This window comes from Chiloscyllium plagiosum, unplaced genomic scaffold (genome assembly GCF_037043375.1).
Source record: "Chiloscyllium plagiosum isolate Xiang-an unplaced genomic scaffold, Cpla_swu_hap1 HiC_scaffold_2, whole genome shotgun sequence".
Lineage (NCBI taxonomy): Eukaryota > Metazoa > Chordata > Chondrichthyes > Orectolobiformes > Hemiscylliidae > Chiloscyllium > Chiloscyllium plagiosum.
The window spans coordinates 117,892,318-117,905,847 of NW_028270140.1; the positions used below are offsets into that span (position 1 = coordinate 117,892,318).

Here is a 13,530-nt window from a genome sequence, read left to right on the forward strand (position 1 = left end):
GCTTCCCAACAGGTATACCAAGTGAAAGGCTATGCTGGGGTAGATCTTTTAGTTTAATGCTTCATTAAATGCTTTAGTCATCAAAATAGAAAATGCAAAGATGACACAATCCAGTTCTGCAACTTCCAAGAATTTTAAATATTCTGACATCAATTATTAACTTGTCCCTAAGTGCTTTTATTGTAACTAGACTGAACTTTAAACATTATATACTACTCCAACAGACATAGCTATTCCTTTACTTCCATGGGACTATTATACGGCACTGACTGAGCAATGCAAATGGAGCCGCGCAGCAGCAATTCGGAAGATTTCCCTGTTAATGTATTTTCTGTGACTCCCTGTCAACCCAGAACCCCCGGAGTCCAGGTGTCAGATGGTGACAAGGCTGGGGCCACATTGTTATTCTCAGGTGTCTTTTTGGTTCTAGTGGGCATAACTTTCACAATAATGGGCTGGATTAAATATTATGGCACCAGTGATTTAGAATGGACACAGTTACTAGGACCGATTTTACTTTCTGTGGGGGTCACTTTTGTTCTGATTGCTGTTTGTAAGTTTCGAATGTTAACTTGCAAAACTTGCAAGCAAATTAATGAGAGTGCATTGGAGCCTGAGCAGATGCCATGTGGACAATCATTTGTTTTTACAGGAATTAATCAACCTATAACTTTCCATGGAGCTACTGTTGTACAGTATATTCCTCCTCCATATGCATCTCCTGCCCAGGATGGCATTACCATGAATACAACCTGCTTGCAATCGCTGAACAATGCTCAGAGCACTAATCCAGCTAATGGCAATACCGGAACAAGCCCATGCCCTCCACAGTACTACACCATCTACCCTCTGGATAGCACAGCTTTTGCAGGAGATGACAATTGCCCACCTTACCAAGGACCAGAGCACGAAATAATCAGGTATGTTCTATGTACCATTGCTTATGTTTTAGCTCCCTATAGAAGTCAGTAAAATTTAATGAACTCATGCTGAAGGAGAATTACCATGGCACACAGAGCAAAATTGTTTCAAAATTCCTTTCAAACTACTTCGATCAGTCGAATTAATTTTTAATATATGATATGTAGTGCTTTATGTCAATTGTTTATGTGTAGCGTTTATTTCTGAACCCAGGACAACTTTCTGAGACTCACATACCACACTAGCTACAATAGTCCAAACACCTTAGCACAGTAATGTAATAACAATTTTTTTGTTGTGTCATCAGAAATCTTTGGATTTGTAACAGATATTATTAAGGACCACTACTAATTTACCTGTGGAGAATTTATAAAGCCTTTTATTACCTCAAGCATTCTAATGCATTCGTCTACCTAATACTTGCACCAATTAGCCTGTAGATATTGAGCTGGGTCAACAAGGAGGAATGAAAAGAGTATTTATCTGCATTATCCCCCATTCAATATGATAATTGCTGATAACCCAACTCAGTAACCTGTTCCTGATTTCTCCCCATACACCGTGATCCCTAAGAACTGTATCCAACTTCTTCTCGAAATCATACAAAGTTTTGGCCTTGACTACATATTGTGGCAGAGAATTCCATAAGCTGGATGAATTACTTTGGGGTGAATTCACTGGGTGAAAACATTCTCCGAAATGGCCTATACTACATTCATAGACTGTGACCTCTATTTTCATTGGGAGCATCTATCCCACATTTACTCTGTCTAGTTCTGTTGGAATTTTTGTATGTTTGTATGAGTTTATGTTTCTCTCTTCTAAATGCCAGTAAATACAATCCTTACCAAGCCTTACGGCCAGTCCTGCCACCCCATATTGTCACCTTTTCGGATAATATTGAAATAAACATTACATTGGGAAAGGCAAGTGGACATTAATAATCACAACATCTTACCTAAATATATACATATGAAGGTTTATTCCCAGACCAATCAACCAAAATGTTTTTTTGGAAAACAACCCTATAATTTCTATCATTGTGTGAGACATTTCTAAAGTCCAAAATAAGTTTTAAACAAAACAAATTCAAATGCTAATCATTTCAAAAGAAAACATATCTTAATTATATTCGTTGATTTTTAGGTGTTCTAAGTACATTAACAATTAATAATTTTATTTGCCTATTTCAAAGTTTTTGAGTATGTGTGGGATATTTCACCCGAGGAATAATTTTGTAAACTTGAGGCAGACTCTATCCAGTTGGCTGACAAAGGAAATTAGATATTGCTTCTGTTTCCTAATTTGATGCTCTTAAACTTGAGAATAAAGCTATTATGACTGAACTCTCAAAGAAGAACTTATTACAATAAATCATTAGCCTACAATTAAACTCTAATAATATAACCATGATTCTGTGGAAGGCTCTTAACGTACAATCTCAAACTGTTTGTGGATTAGGAACCCAGGGCCTGGATTAATAACCATGAGAGTTATCATTCCTAATGAAGGGCTTTTGCCCGAAACGTCAACTCTCCTGCTCCACGGATTCTGCCTGATCTGCTGTTCTTTTCCAGCACCACACTCTTGACTCTAATCTCCAGTATCTGCAGTCCTCACTTTCACCTAATAACCATGAGAACATAAGGTCAAAGCCCACATTGAGAAAACCAGAAGGAAAAAGCTGCTGTCAGTAAAAAATATGTGAATGACTTACGAAATTGTTGGGAAAGCCAAAATGATTCACTGCAGTCATTTGTAAAAAGAAATTTGCAGTCCTCACCTGGTCTAATTTAAATGTGACTCCAATATGAGGAATTATTGAGGGTAGTTGATGTATACTTCTGTGTTTGGAGAAATTTCACAATTCAAGATTAGATCAGGGAAAAACAGCGGTCTGGGAAAAGCATGTATTAGTTCTTAGACAATCTTCCCTGGCTGGCAGAGAATTGCACATATGAGGGCTGAAGTTAGAATTAATTTACAACAAAATCATGGTCAGAATTTCAGATGAGGCCTTGTCAGACATTTTATAAGATGGAGAGGATTTGATGTTTGAAAAATAGCGCATATTGCTGAGCAAACTGAACTTGGCAGTAGAATTCAGTGTTCATTCAAGGGGGAACTGATGTACCAGGGAAGAAATCAGCACTGAGGTTGCAAAGGAGAACATCTATGCAAAGGATAACCAATCAAAATGGAGAAAAGTGCACAAATCACCAGATGAAACCAATCTTTTTGCATTCACTGAGGGAAGGGCCATGCTTTAACTCTTGGTCATATTTTTAAAAAGAAATACATTGTATGTTCAGACAAAAAGTAATTTCACCCGTTATTGTACAGTACTAACAAAGTAGTGTTCAAGAATGGTTACAGTCTCAAACCCTTATGGTTCCATAAGAATCTATATGAACATAGGGCAGCACAGTGGCTCAATGGTTAGTGCTGCTGCTTCAAAATGCCAGGGATCCAGGGTCGATTCCAGCCTTGTGCAACTGTCTATGTGGAGTTTGCACATTCTCCTTATGTCTGCCCAGGTTACCTCCGGGTGCTCCAGCTTCCTCCCACAGTCCAAAGATGTGCAGGTTAGGTGAATTGGCCATGGTAAGTTGCCCATAGTGTCCAGGGATTTGTAGGTTAGACAGGTGAAATATAGGGGAATGGGTCTGGGTGTGGGTTACTCTTCAGAGAGTCAGTGTGGACCAGTCAGGCCAAATTGGCCTGTTTCCACATTGTAGGAATTCTATGATAAGTGAATAGAACACTGGAATGAGAAATTCACCAAATGGTATCAGTGAATGAAAATCTTACAAAGCTAGCTAAGTGCACTTTATTCACCAAACTGGATGCATACAGTGGATTCTGTCAATTACCGCTGGACTAAGACTCCTGAAAGCTGGCTACATTTATTACACAATTTGGGGATTATTGCTTTGGCAGGCTACTCTTTGGCAAGGTGGCCACACCAGAAATGTCTCAAAGTGCAATGCCACATGAACATCATAATAATCCATGACGTTTTGGAAGAGAAAATTAACCAAAGGCTTGGAGCTGTTTTGGAAGTGCTTCAGAACGCAAGTTTAAAATTGGAACTGGGCATTTGCAAACTAAGAATTATGTTTCAAGGCTACAGGACTTAATAGATTCCATAAAGCCAAAGTTACTAGAGAACCAATAAATTGTCAAGCTTCAAAGATTTCTTGGGATGGTGAATCATCTGGGAATGTTCTGCCAACCAAATGTAGAAGTAAATGAACCTTTAAGACAGCTGTTATGCCAGAATCAAAATAATGTTGAAATATTGACCAGGAAATAGTACTTGACAAAATCAAACAACTCCTGATCTCATCAAAATTGTAGCACACTATAGCTGATGCATCTTCAATAGGATTGGGAGCAGCACTGTTTGAGGTGCAGAAAATGGAAAGTGTGGGTCAGACAACAGCCCCGAAATCACTTACAGAGATGGAGATGTGGGCTGATACAATTAGGAACAATGTGAACATGTGAACATTTTTTTAGCTAATACACTTACAATACAACTCCACACCTTGGAGCACAAAGATAACTAGCATCATAGTGCTTCAGCAAAGATACCGTGAGGTCAGGGACATTTACCCAGAACATATTGATACAATTGAACAAGAAAACATGGACTGGACCAGGCTGCTTCTCCTGGCTGTTCATTTGTGTTCTCAGCGCTCACTCAATTGAACCTACCTGGATATTCACAACACACCTGCCTACCTCATCATGTTTTTTGCACTTTGGCCTTCATCTCACCGTACTGCTGTATTAACATGTCATTTAGCAAGGATGCAAAACTAGGCAACTTGTCATTTTTGTCAGCAGTTCTCAATCAAGTTAAGGGAAATAGTCCTTAGTCAGGGAATAAAACAGGGACAGCCTCTGATACCAGATCAGAGGCTTGGACATAGTCAGTCAATTACTTAGGATGGTCACAGATGGATCCTCTCCTCATAAAGAGTGAAGACCTGAACATCATCTACTGACCTTCCTGCCCTGTGTGGACTGTTTCCTGAATGAGAGACAGGAAGATAATACAGGAGTGAGTATCACAGCTATTACTCTCAGTGCAGTTGGAGACATGTCTTGGTCAAGTGGGGAGGCAGTGTAAAAGGTGTGCAGGATTAGTGGTGTCAGGAATTGGGATGATGACAGTGAGTGAGGGAAAATGTTGCATACAATAGTGAGAGTGGTCGAGCAAGGGTGTGAAGTGGCTCCAGAAGTAGAGATAGAGTGTGAGGCATCAGAGAGAAGGTGGTGGCATTTAGACTGGCAGAATGGAGAATGTCTTTGATCTACTTCTTGTGGTGCTGGGCATTCTTCCAGATGGCTGAGAATGGGTGGCAACCACATTTCGGGGTGGCATGGTTTGCTATTGTGGCCTTCTCTTGGGGTCCAGGGAAGAATATACCATCTGCTGACCAGGACTTTCAGAGTAAAGAGGCAAGGCAGGCAGTTAATGAGGAGAGTTTGGTAAGATGTGGTGAGAAAACCTGTTGGACCTTGCAGTAAGAAACACTCAAAAAATCTCAGTGAATTTGGCACTTTGGCAAATCAAAATAAGATTTGCCCTGGTGTCTCTAACAATAGTCTGTAGTTTGTAAATGATTCACGTGATTTGCATGTGGATCTAATTTTTATAACTCCATATATTCACTCTACTGTCCCCAAGTGAGTGCTGAAACTGAGTGAAGAGTCCAATGGTCAAGACGATATTGAAGATGAACAAGGATTAAATCTTGTACCATTCAGCTGCAGATCATCATCATTACTAACAAAATATCATCATCAGAGTCATTGATGGGTGGGAGATTGAGAACATATACCAATCATTGTATCAGATGCTATAGCCTACTATTGTTGAGCATGACTGTAACAGACTAAAGCAATGTGAAGAAGAGCAAAGAGACATCTAGGCTAGAAATGTTAATGAAAGATACAGATTCAGAGTCACTTGAGTGACAACTCAGGGAGAGGGTGAAATCCACAGAGTGAAGGAATTATTACAGAAAAAAATACATCAGGCTGTACTATAGCAGGAAACTGGGGGTTAATAAGGTGAAATCAGAATGCATTGATATATTTGAACAAGAAAACAGTAAAAAGCAACTTATCAGAAGTTGAAATGGAACAAGAAGGTTCCACAACCAATCAGAGGAGGAACATGCAAATAAAAATATGAAGAGTGCAGGACATCCAAAACCTCAGAATTAAGACCATAACCTCAGAGAGAGTGGTCAGAGAACCATAAAGACTAACATTGTGAAGTCTGAGACTTTGAGAGGAGGGGGCAGTGGAAGATATTCACAAGGGGGATAAATAAATTTGACGGTGGGGAAGAGATGCAGCATAATGAGGCATCAGCAGTATGTATAATGATGAAGCTCAACCGAAGTATAGAGAGAATGTATTCATCCACTGAGCTGTAAGTAAAGTGTACATACAGAAAGAACCATGGACTAAAGAAGTAGTTCTGTGGACACTTATTAGAGTTAGACATCAGCCACACACCAAAACAGCAACATGCGTCCGAGTGGTTGTGGCGTACAGAGAAGGTTCTCCCAGACCAGCATTTTCCTTAGCAATAGCCAATAATCCACTAGTATGCCCAATGAGGAGAGATCAAGGAGCTTGCCAGTTGATGGAAAGTGAATATAGCAGAGTACTACAGCAGTGGAGCTAGCAGAATACATGTCTTCAAGAAGCAGGAATATGGGTGATTCAATGTTGTATGGGAAGCCTAATAATAGGGATTCTTTGTAAAATTGATTTATCTATCTCATACGCAAAGGCCACTCAGATACAATGCTCATAAAATATAAGACAAAGTCTTGGGACTGGATTTTATTGGGCATCGTATTCAATTTCTATTAAAACCCCTCCCTATCCAAATCCAACTCCATGAAATCCTGCAAAGTACCAGTTTACAGTTTAACAAAAATGGAATATGATTTATTCACAGTAAGTCAATGGTCCTGATGCAAAGTGAAAATCATAATGTTACAAAGTAGAATATTCTCTGTTTTATCATGAAAAAAAGCGTAGAATCTATGCTGCTATTCATTAGTGCTGTGCCTCCAAATTCAATATTTTTTCAAGGTCTAAGGTGGATAATTCTTTACTGAGAAATTAGTATAAATTGAAACCTTATAATTATTTGAGGACTTTTATGCTAATTTATGTAATATTATTAAAATATCTCCACAGGACTGAGGAAAGCCAAGATGAATCAGAAGCCACGTTAACTGTCGATGAAGTTCCTGACAGCATTCCACCCCCTTCTTATGATGAAATCTTTCCCGTAGTGAGTGAGGGTGCAATAGAACGTTAGCACTGTTGAATTTGTCAAGCTACAGTATGTGACTGAAACATGATCATGATTACTGTTCACTTAGCCTAACTTAATTCCCATCCAACTTTCCATTCCATGTTATTGAGAGGTTTATGATATTGCTAACTGTAAACATACAAACATAAATGATTCTTTATAGCATACAATATGGAATAGTGGATACTGTCCTCATGAGCTGTTAAGTCGTTATGGAACATATCTTTTTTCTCATTTGACAAGTAAGTTGGCTATACAATCTAGAAAATACAGATCCTAATACTGAACATGCACCATTTCACTTCCACAATTTCTGAAGCAATCTGAACTTTTTTAGTTGAGTGAAAGAAAAATATTCAATCAGGACTAAGCTGTTATAATGCTGATTTCATGCTGTTCAGGCAGGTACTTCAGAGATAACTTGAATAAATGCCAAATAATTTTGCTCATAAAGTTAGGCAGCACACAAAACATTGTCAAAATGGGTCAGTTAAGATATTATGAATTTTCTTTTATAGGCTAATACTTGGAGATACTATTCAAGCATATAATTGAAGCATGTGATAAACTGCTTTTTTTTACTATTTGTTCATTGGATCTGAACATCACTGGCAAGGTCATTGCTAATGCACATACCTAATTATCGTTGAGAAGGTGACTTTCTTGGGCAACTACACTTTGCATGGTGTAGCTAGATCCACAAGTTCTAAGGAACATATTACCAGATTTTGACCCTGCAATGATGAAGGAACAGTGATTTATTTCCAAAGTCAGATGGTGTGTGATTTGGGGAGGAGATTGCAAATGGCAGTGTTCCGTTCACCATTTGTATTTGTTTTTCTAAGTGGGAGAGGTTTGCTAATTGGAAGGAACAGTTGAAGAAGATTTGGTAGATTCTTGCAAAGCAAGTTGTAGCTGGCTGCCCTCTCTACATACTTGACATATGAGAGTGCACATTTCATGGAGTGTATGGAAGCAAATTAAGCAGGCAGCTTTGTCCTGGATATTGTACACATTTCTTGGATAGTTTTGGAGTTGTAATCATCCAGTCAAGTGGGAATAATCAATTGCACTTTTTACTTGTGCATCTAGATGGTGTAAAAGTCTCTGGGAGGTACGGAAATGAGTTATTTGCTGCAGACTTTCTAGCTTCTGACCTCAATGTTTTATGGTCTTTTATGCATTTCTGTGGTCTCAGTATTTCTGTGGCTAATCCAGGTTGATTTTGAACAATAGGGACTCCAAGGGTGTTAATGGTGGGAGACTCGTAATTATAATCTTGTAGAATCTCCAAGAAGGTGTTTAGCTTCTCTCCTGTTGGAGATAGCCAAACCCTTGTTTGACATGAATGCTAATTGTCCAAGCTTAAGTCTGAGGCTTTGCTCAAACCTCAATATTGTTCAGGTCTTGCTGCACACAGGAATGGATCATTTCAGTATTTGAAAAGTTACAAATGTCACTGATGACAGTGTCATTATTAGCGAATGTCTATACTTCTGACCTTGTCATGGAGGAAAGCTCATTCATGATGGTGGTTGGGCCTAGAACATAGCAAGAGGAACTCCTAGGACTGAGATGATTGAATTAGCTTTGAATTAGCTTTATTGTCACATGTACACAAATGAGTACAGTAAAAAGTTTATAAGTCGCCATTTACAGCACCATCTTAGTACAGAGTACCTAGGTACAATCCTTAGACACAGAACAGAGAAATAAAGAAAAAAATGTTACATTACAGCTATCCACAGCATAACCACAGGTCAGAAAAAAAACAAGAAACATAGTTAAAAAGGCAAACATCACAGTGTCTCTCCAAGGCCCTCTGCAGCAAACCAACGCAGGAAACCTCCACATGGTTTGACCACTGTCTGCTGTCACAGTCCTGCTTCAGGCCACTACCCTCACTCCACACTGGTCACCAGCATCCCCGCTCTGGCCACTGGTCACTGACGTCCCCGCTCCAGCCACTGGTCACTGATGTCACCATTCAACACTGGTCTATTAGAGAGAGCTCAAGCAAGCCAGCCTGGAAAGGAACTCTTTGGCTGTGTTTTCTTGGGATTTATCCTGCTCCAAAAATCTCCTTTGTAAGAAGTATTAATCAACTTCTGAAATGTCAGAGAAGACTGAAGCAAAGAAGAAACTTCATAAGAATTTAGGGATCTGCAAGTGTAACAAAATGGACAAGGTTGTGGAACAGGGAAGAAACTACCACAAAAAAATCCCGGGACACAAATCGTTTCAAACCTTCTGCAAACCTTATGACTAACATAGCTGAAAAATGTTGCTTCAATAATTGTTTCCTTTCCTTTTTGCATTATCGGTTTTTGTCATTAATAATATTGATATTAGATCACCAAGTTGCAGAAAGCTAACTTTGTTTTAAGATAATTCAAATATTCACAATGTAAGTATCAGATGCATTTTGGAAAATCTGCAGATAAATGTGCACCAGAGGTGTTGGCATTAATTCAAATGGTAAGAAATGGCTTCATTAATGTGACATCCATTTATTTTGTTCATGATCAAAAAGCACACTTTCTGTAATCCACCGATTGTCCCTTATGTGTTACAATATATGCAAGTATTTTAATTATTGTTTCTGAAACATCCTCCTTTCTGAAATATGTAAACAAAGAGATAGATGCTTTTTTATAATATAAAGCAATGGATTGTATGACCTCAGAGTTATGTTACAGAGAAACCACTGGGATTTTCTGATGGCAATTTTCAATAAAGTATCAGATAATTTACCTTGTAATAGGCTGATACTTTATCATATGGTGCTCCACATAACTTTCTCAATATTGCATTACATAAAAGTATTACTGAAAATATACAGGCAAGTTGAGTGATGTAATTCAGTCTGCAGGATTAGCATGAATGAGTGTATCTACATAACTGACTATCACACCAAGATCACAAAAACATCTGCCTTGGAGATTTGGGGTTAACATTAAAAAAGGAGAACAGCCACTGCACCTGTTACATTTTATTGAGATGTAAATGTGCCAATTACCCACAAGGATGGCTGAAACAATAATGTGGATTATTCATTTGAAGATTAGACTATTTACCATTAATGGTCATTAGGAGCTAAGCGCAATCCATCAGACTTCTATTACAGCTGTTTCAGACTGACTATCAGTCTTGGGACTAACTCATCACATTTTGGATAGGTATATTGTGCCTCCCTCATCCCCAGGAAATGGTGTCAGAACTGAAAAGCTCTAGTCCTCCCATAGACCCCATACAACTTGAGGGGTACTGTGGCTGTGACATCTCCCCAAGCCTGATGCTCCTCATTCTCTGCATTAACCTGCTGCTGTTCCTGGCCTTGTCATCAGTTCTGATAATCCTGAATCCACTCAGGTCTTCCAGGAATGCAGTAACTTTCAGCCCTGGAAGAAGAAGACACTCATCTCTGCACGACCCCATTTAGCAGGACTGCCACGTTCCCTGCCCTGCGGCATTTGGGCCTAATATCGGGTCTCGTGCAGAACAGTCCTGGACTGAAAATGCTTGTCTGGTTGCATGAAACCTTTCAAAAGTGGCGCTGCTGCCAGGAATGCCCATCAATTCTGGGATATCTTGTAGTGGTGAGTTGTTTTGGGTAAGGTGAGTGGTAGAATGGGATAGAATCAGATTACAGGGGTGTAAAAGGGGTTGATAGGTAGTTGAACTTGGGAAGAAAACTGGATCTCACGGAGCTGAAATGTACTATGAAACTCAATGAAACGGACACTTAGACAAAAACAAATCTAAGTTTCAGTATGGTGTCTCTTACCAGGTGCCTCTGATCTAGATCTGCTCAAGTGCATCAATAAAGTCAATCTACAGTCTCTTTAATTGAAAGACACAGACTTTAAACCTCACAAGTTCTTGCCACTGAGGCTGCATCTCAAACGATCATTAGATTAGACTAAGGGCACATGTTAGACAGACACAAAGAATATGTACAAATTTGATTAGAGTTGGATTGTCTCTGAAGTAATTATCCACTGTCATAGATTTGGCATTGGTTATTATGTGAATGGTCAATTAAGGAAGAACCACAGATATTACCAGCAAGTGGACAAGGTGTGAGTGTTAAAAGAGGAAAGGAAAGTGCTGTTAGTGATTGGGAAGATGTCGATGTGGTCACTAGAACTATTCTTCAATGACCTGATTATACGAAGCCCCAGCAGGAAAGGGCTATCTGTTTTCAGCTTTCCTTCATTTGCAGATGATTTTGAGCAGCTCTGGCCACAGAAAGCCCCTTTTGTAGACTATAACATTCTATGGATTAAAGCAACCTTGACTGGCTGGCTGCGGATGACAAGGATACAGCTGGGGTAAGGAAGTAAATGCTCTCACCCTGAGAAAGTACAGCAGGCTCATGTTCCATTGTGCCACTCCACTGGGGTGGTTCCTCAGCAATCCTAATAATGAGTTGCTAAACTGCAGTGATATTCTATGTTTGCAGTCATGATAGCAAAATCTGAATTTGCATGGGTTCAGTCTTGAGTTTCTACAATTGCAGTCAGATGGTGTGCAGTTTCTGCTTGTGCTGCAATGGAAGATGAAACATGTCTATCAGGTACCACATTATCATGGGGTCCATGTGCATCACTAGGGTTTTCCCCCACTTCCATGCTGGGGAGTATGGGATCCAAGCTCTGCACATGGCCCTATGCCAAATTGGTGGTAAACTCTGTTACGTTCCTTCATGTTGCATGCTGTCTTTCAAGTAGATCTACCAATACACCAAGAATTTCATTGTGCAGATCAAGGTGGTTTCTTCTGCTATCTGCTATACCTGAAATTTCATCTGAGTTCTCTCTGCAGCAAGACCCATTTAGGACCTTGTTCTTCTTGGGCCTGGCACCTACATTACCTTTGACCCTGATTACACATTGACTTATCATGCACAGATCCACCTCAAAGTTGTCCTTGAAAATAGGTGTATTGTTAGCTAGGTGGACTGAATACTTCATGACTGTTTTTGTATAATGATATGAGATTGGGTCATCTCCTAGCAAAGGAAGAAATAGCACAGAGAAAGAGGAGAAAATACCACAATTTCAGAGGGTTTCACTTAGCTGGTAAAGTAGTGGCAAATATAATAATGGTGAATGCATCCTTCCACCCAACTCACAAATCATTACTTCTGTATGCACCACAAATGTTTCAGATGCAAGGATATGATTTGGTAAAATCATAGAAGATATTTATTTTCTCTGTCCAAAAAATGTAAAGAGCTTAATTTTCCTCATTCAGAAGGAAAGACTCTACAAGAAGAATCAACTATTTGTGGTTAATATAACACCTGACTGGAATAGTATGCCGGAAATAAGACCTGCTATCCCAGAGCTATCATAAAAGATAATGATTTTTTAAAGTATGTGGAATTTCCCAATGTACCTATCTTTTAGACTCAGTTGTTAGAAAGCACGGACCAGGTTTCTGCACTTGAAAAGAATTACCAATAAAAACAAACCAATAAATTCTAACTGTAGAGTCATTCAGCATGAAAACAGACTGTTTGTCCCAACTCATCTGTACCAACCAGGTTTCCTAAACTGAACTAAACCTATTTGTTTTCATTTGGCCCATATCCCTCAACCTTTCCTATTTATGTACCTGTCCAAATGTCTTTTAAATGTTGTAATTGCATCTGCATCTTACCCTGGCAGCTCATTCCATATACACACCACCTTCTGTGTGAAAAAGTTGCCTCTCAGATTCCTTTTAAATCTTTCCCCTCTTACCTTAAACCTATGCCCTCCAGTTTTTGGATTCCTCTACCCTAGAGAAAAGACCTTGGCTATTCACCTTATCTATGCCCCGCACGATTTTGTAAACTTTTATAAGCTCACCCTTCAGACTCCTAAGCTCCAGGGAAAAAGCCTATCCAGCCTCTCCTTAAACCTTCCAGTCCCATTAACATTCTTGCAAAATCTTCTTTGCTCCATTTTCAGTTTAATAGCATCTTTCCTACAGCACTGCAACTAGAATTGTACACAGCACTCCAAATGTGGCCTTATCAATGTCATGTACAGCTGTGACATGACATCCCAACTCTTGTATTCAATGCTGTATTCAGGAGAATCGACATTTCAGGCATAAGACCTTCTTCAGGAATGATCCTTGTAGAGGGAGGAGGAGAGTTTCTTCAAGGAAGGCATCCTTGCAAGAAGATTCGCAGTAGGTTAAAATCAACTAGGAGAAAGTGAGGACTGCAGATGCTGGAGATCAGAGCTTATGCCCGAAAC

The 13,530-nt window shown here is 39.3% G+C and overlaps 1 protein-coding gene across 1 annotated transcript; it reads left to right on the forward strand.

The window, feature by feature from the left end:
* The first annotated feature begins 246 nt into the window (after positions 1–246).
* tmem174 (transmembrane protein 174) lies at positions 247–10,037 on the forward strand. Its single transcript, XM_043721396.2, has 2 exons — positions 247–920; positions 7,156–10,037. The coding sequence occupies exons 1-2, from the start codon at positions 277–279 to the stop codon at positions 7,277–7,279; spliced, it is 768 nt and encodes a 255-aa protein (XP_043577331.2). The 5' UTR covers positions 247–276; the 3' UTR covers positions 7,280–10,037.
* Positions 10,038–13,530: the final 3,493 nt, after the last annotated feature.

What these genes read in the sequence shown, in the direction of transcription:
- tmem174 (XM_043721396.2), top strand. Translation starts at nt 277, where the DNA reads ATGCAAATGGAGCCGCGCAGCAGCAATTCGGAAGATTTCCCTGTTAAT. An exon ending in CCAGAGCACGAAATAATCAG is followed by an intron (nt 921 to 7,155) that starts GTATGTTCTATG and finishes ATATCTCCACAG; the next exon opens with GACTGAGGAAAGCCAAGATG.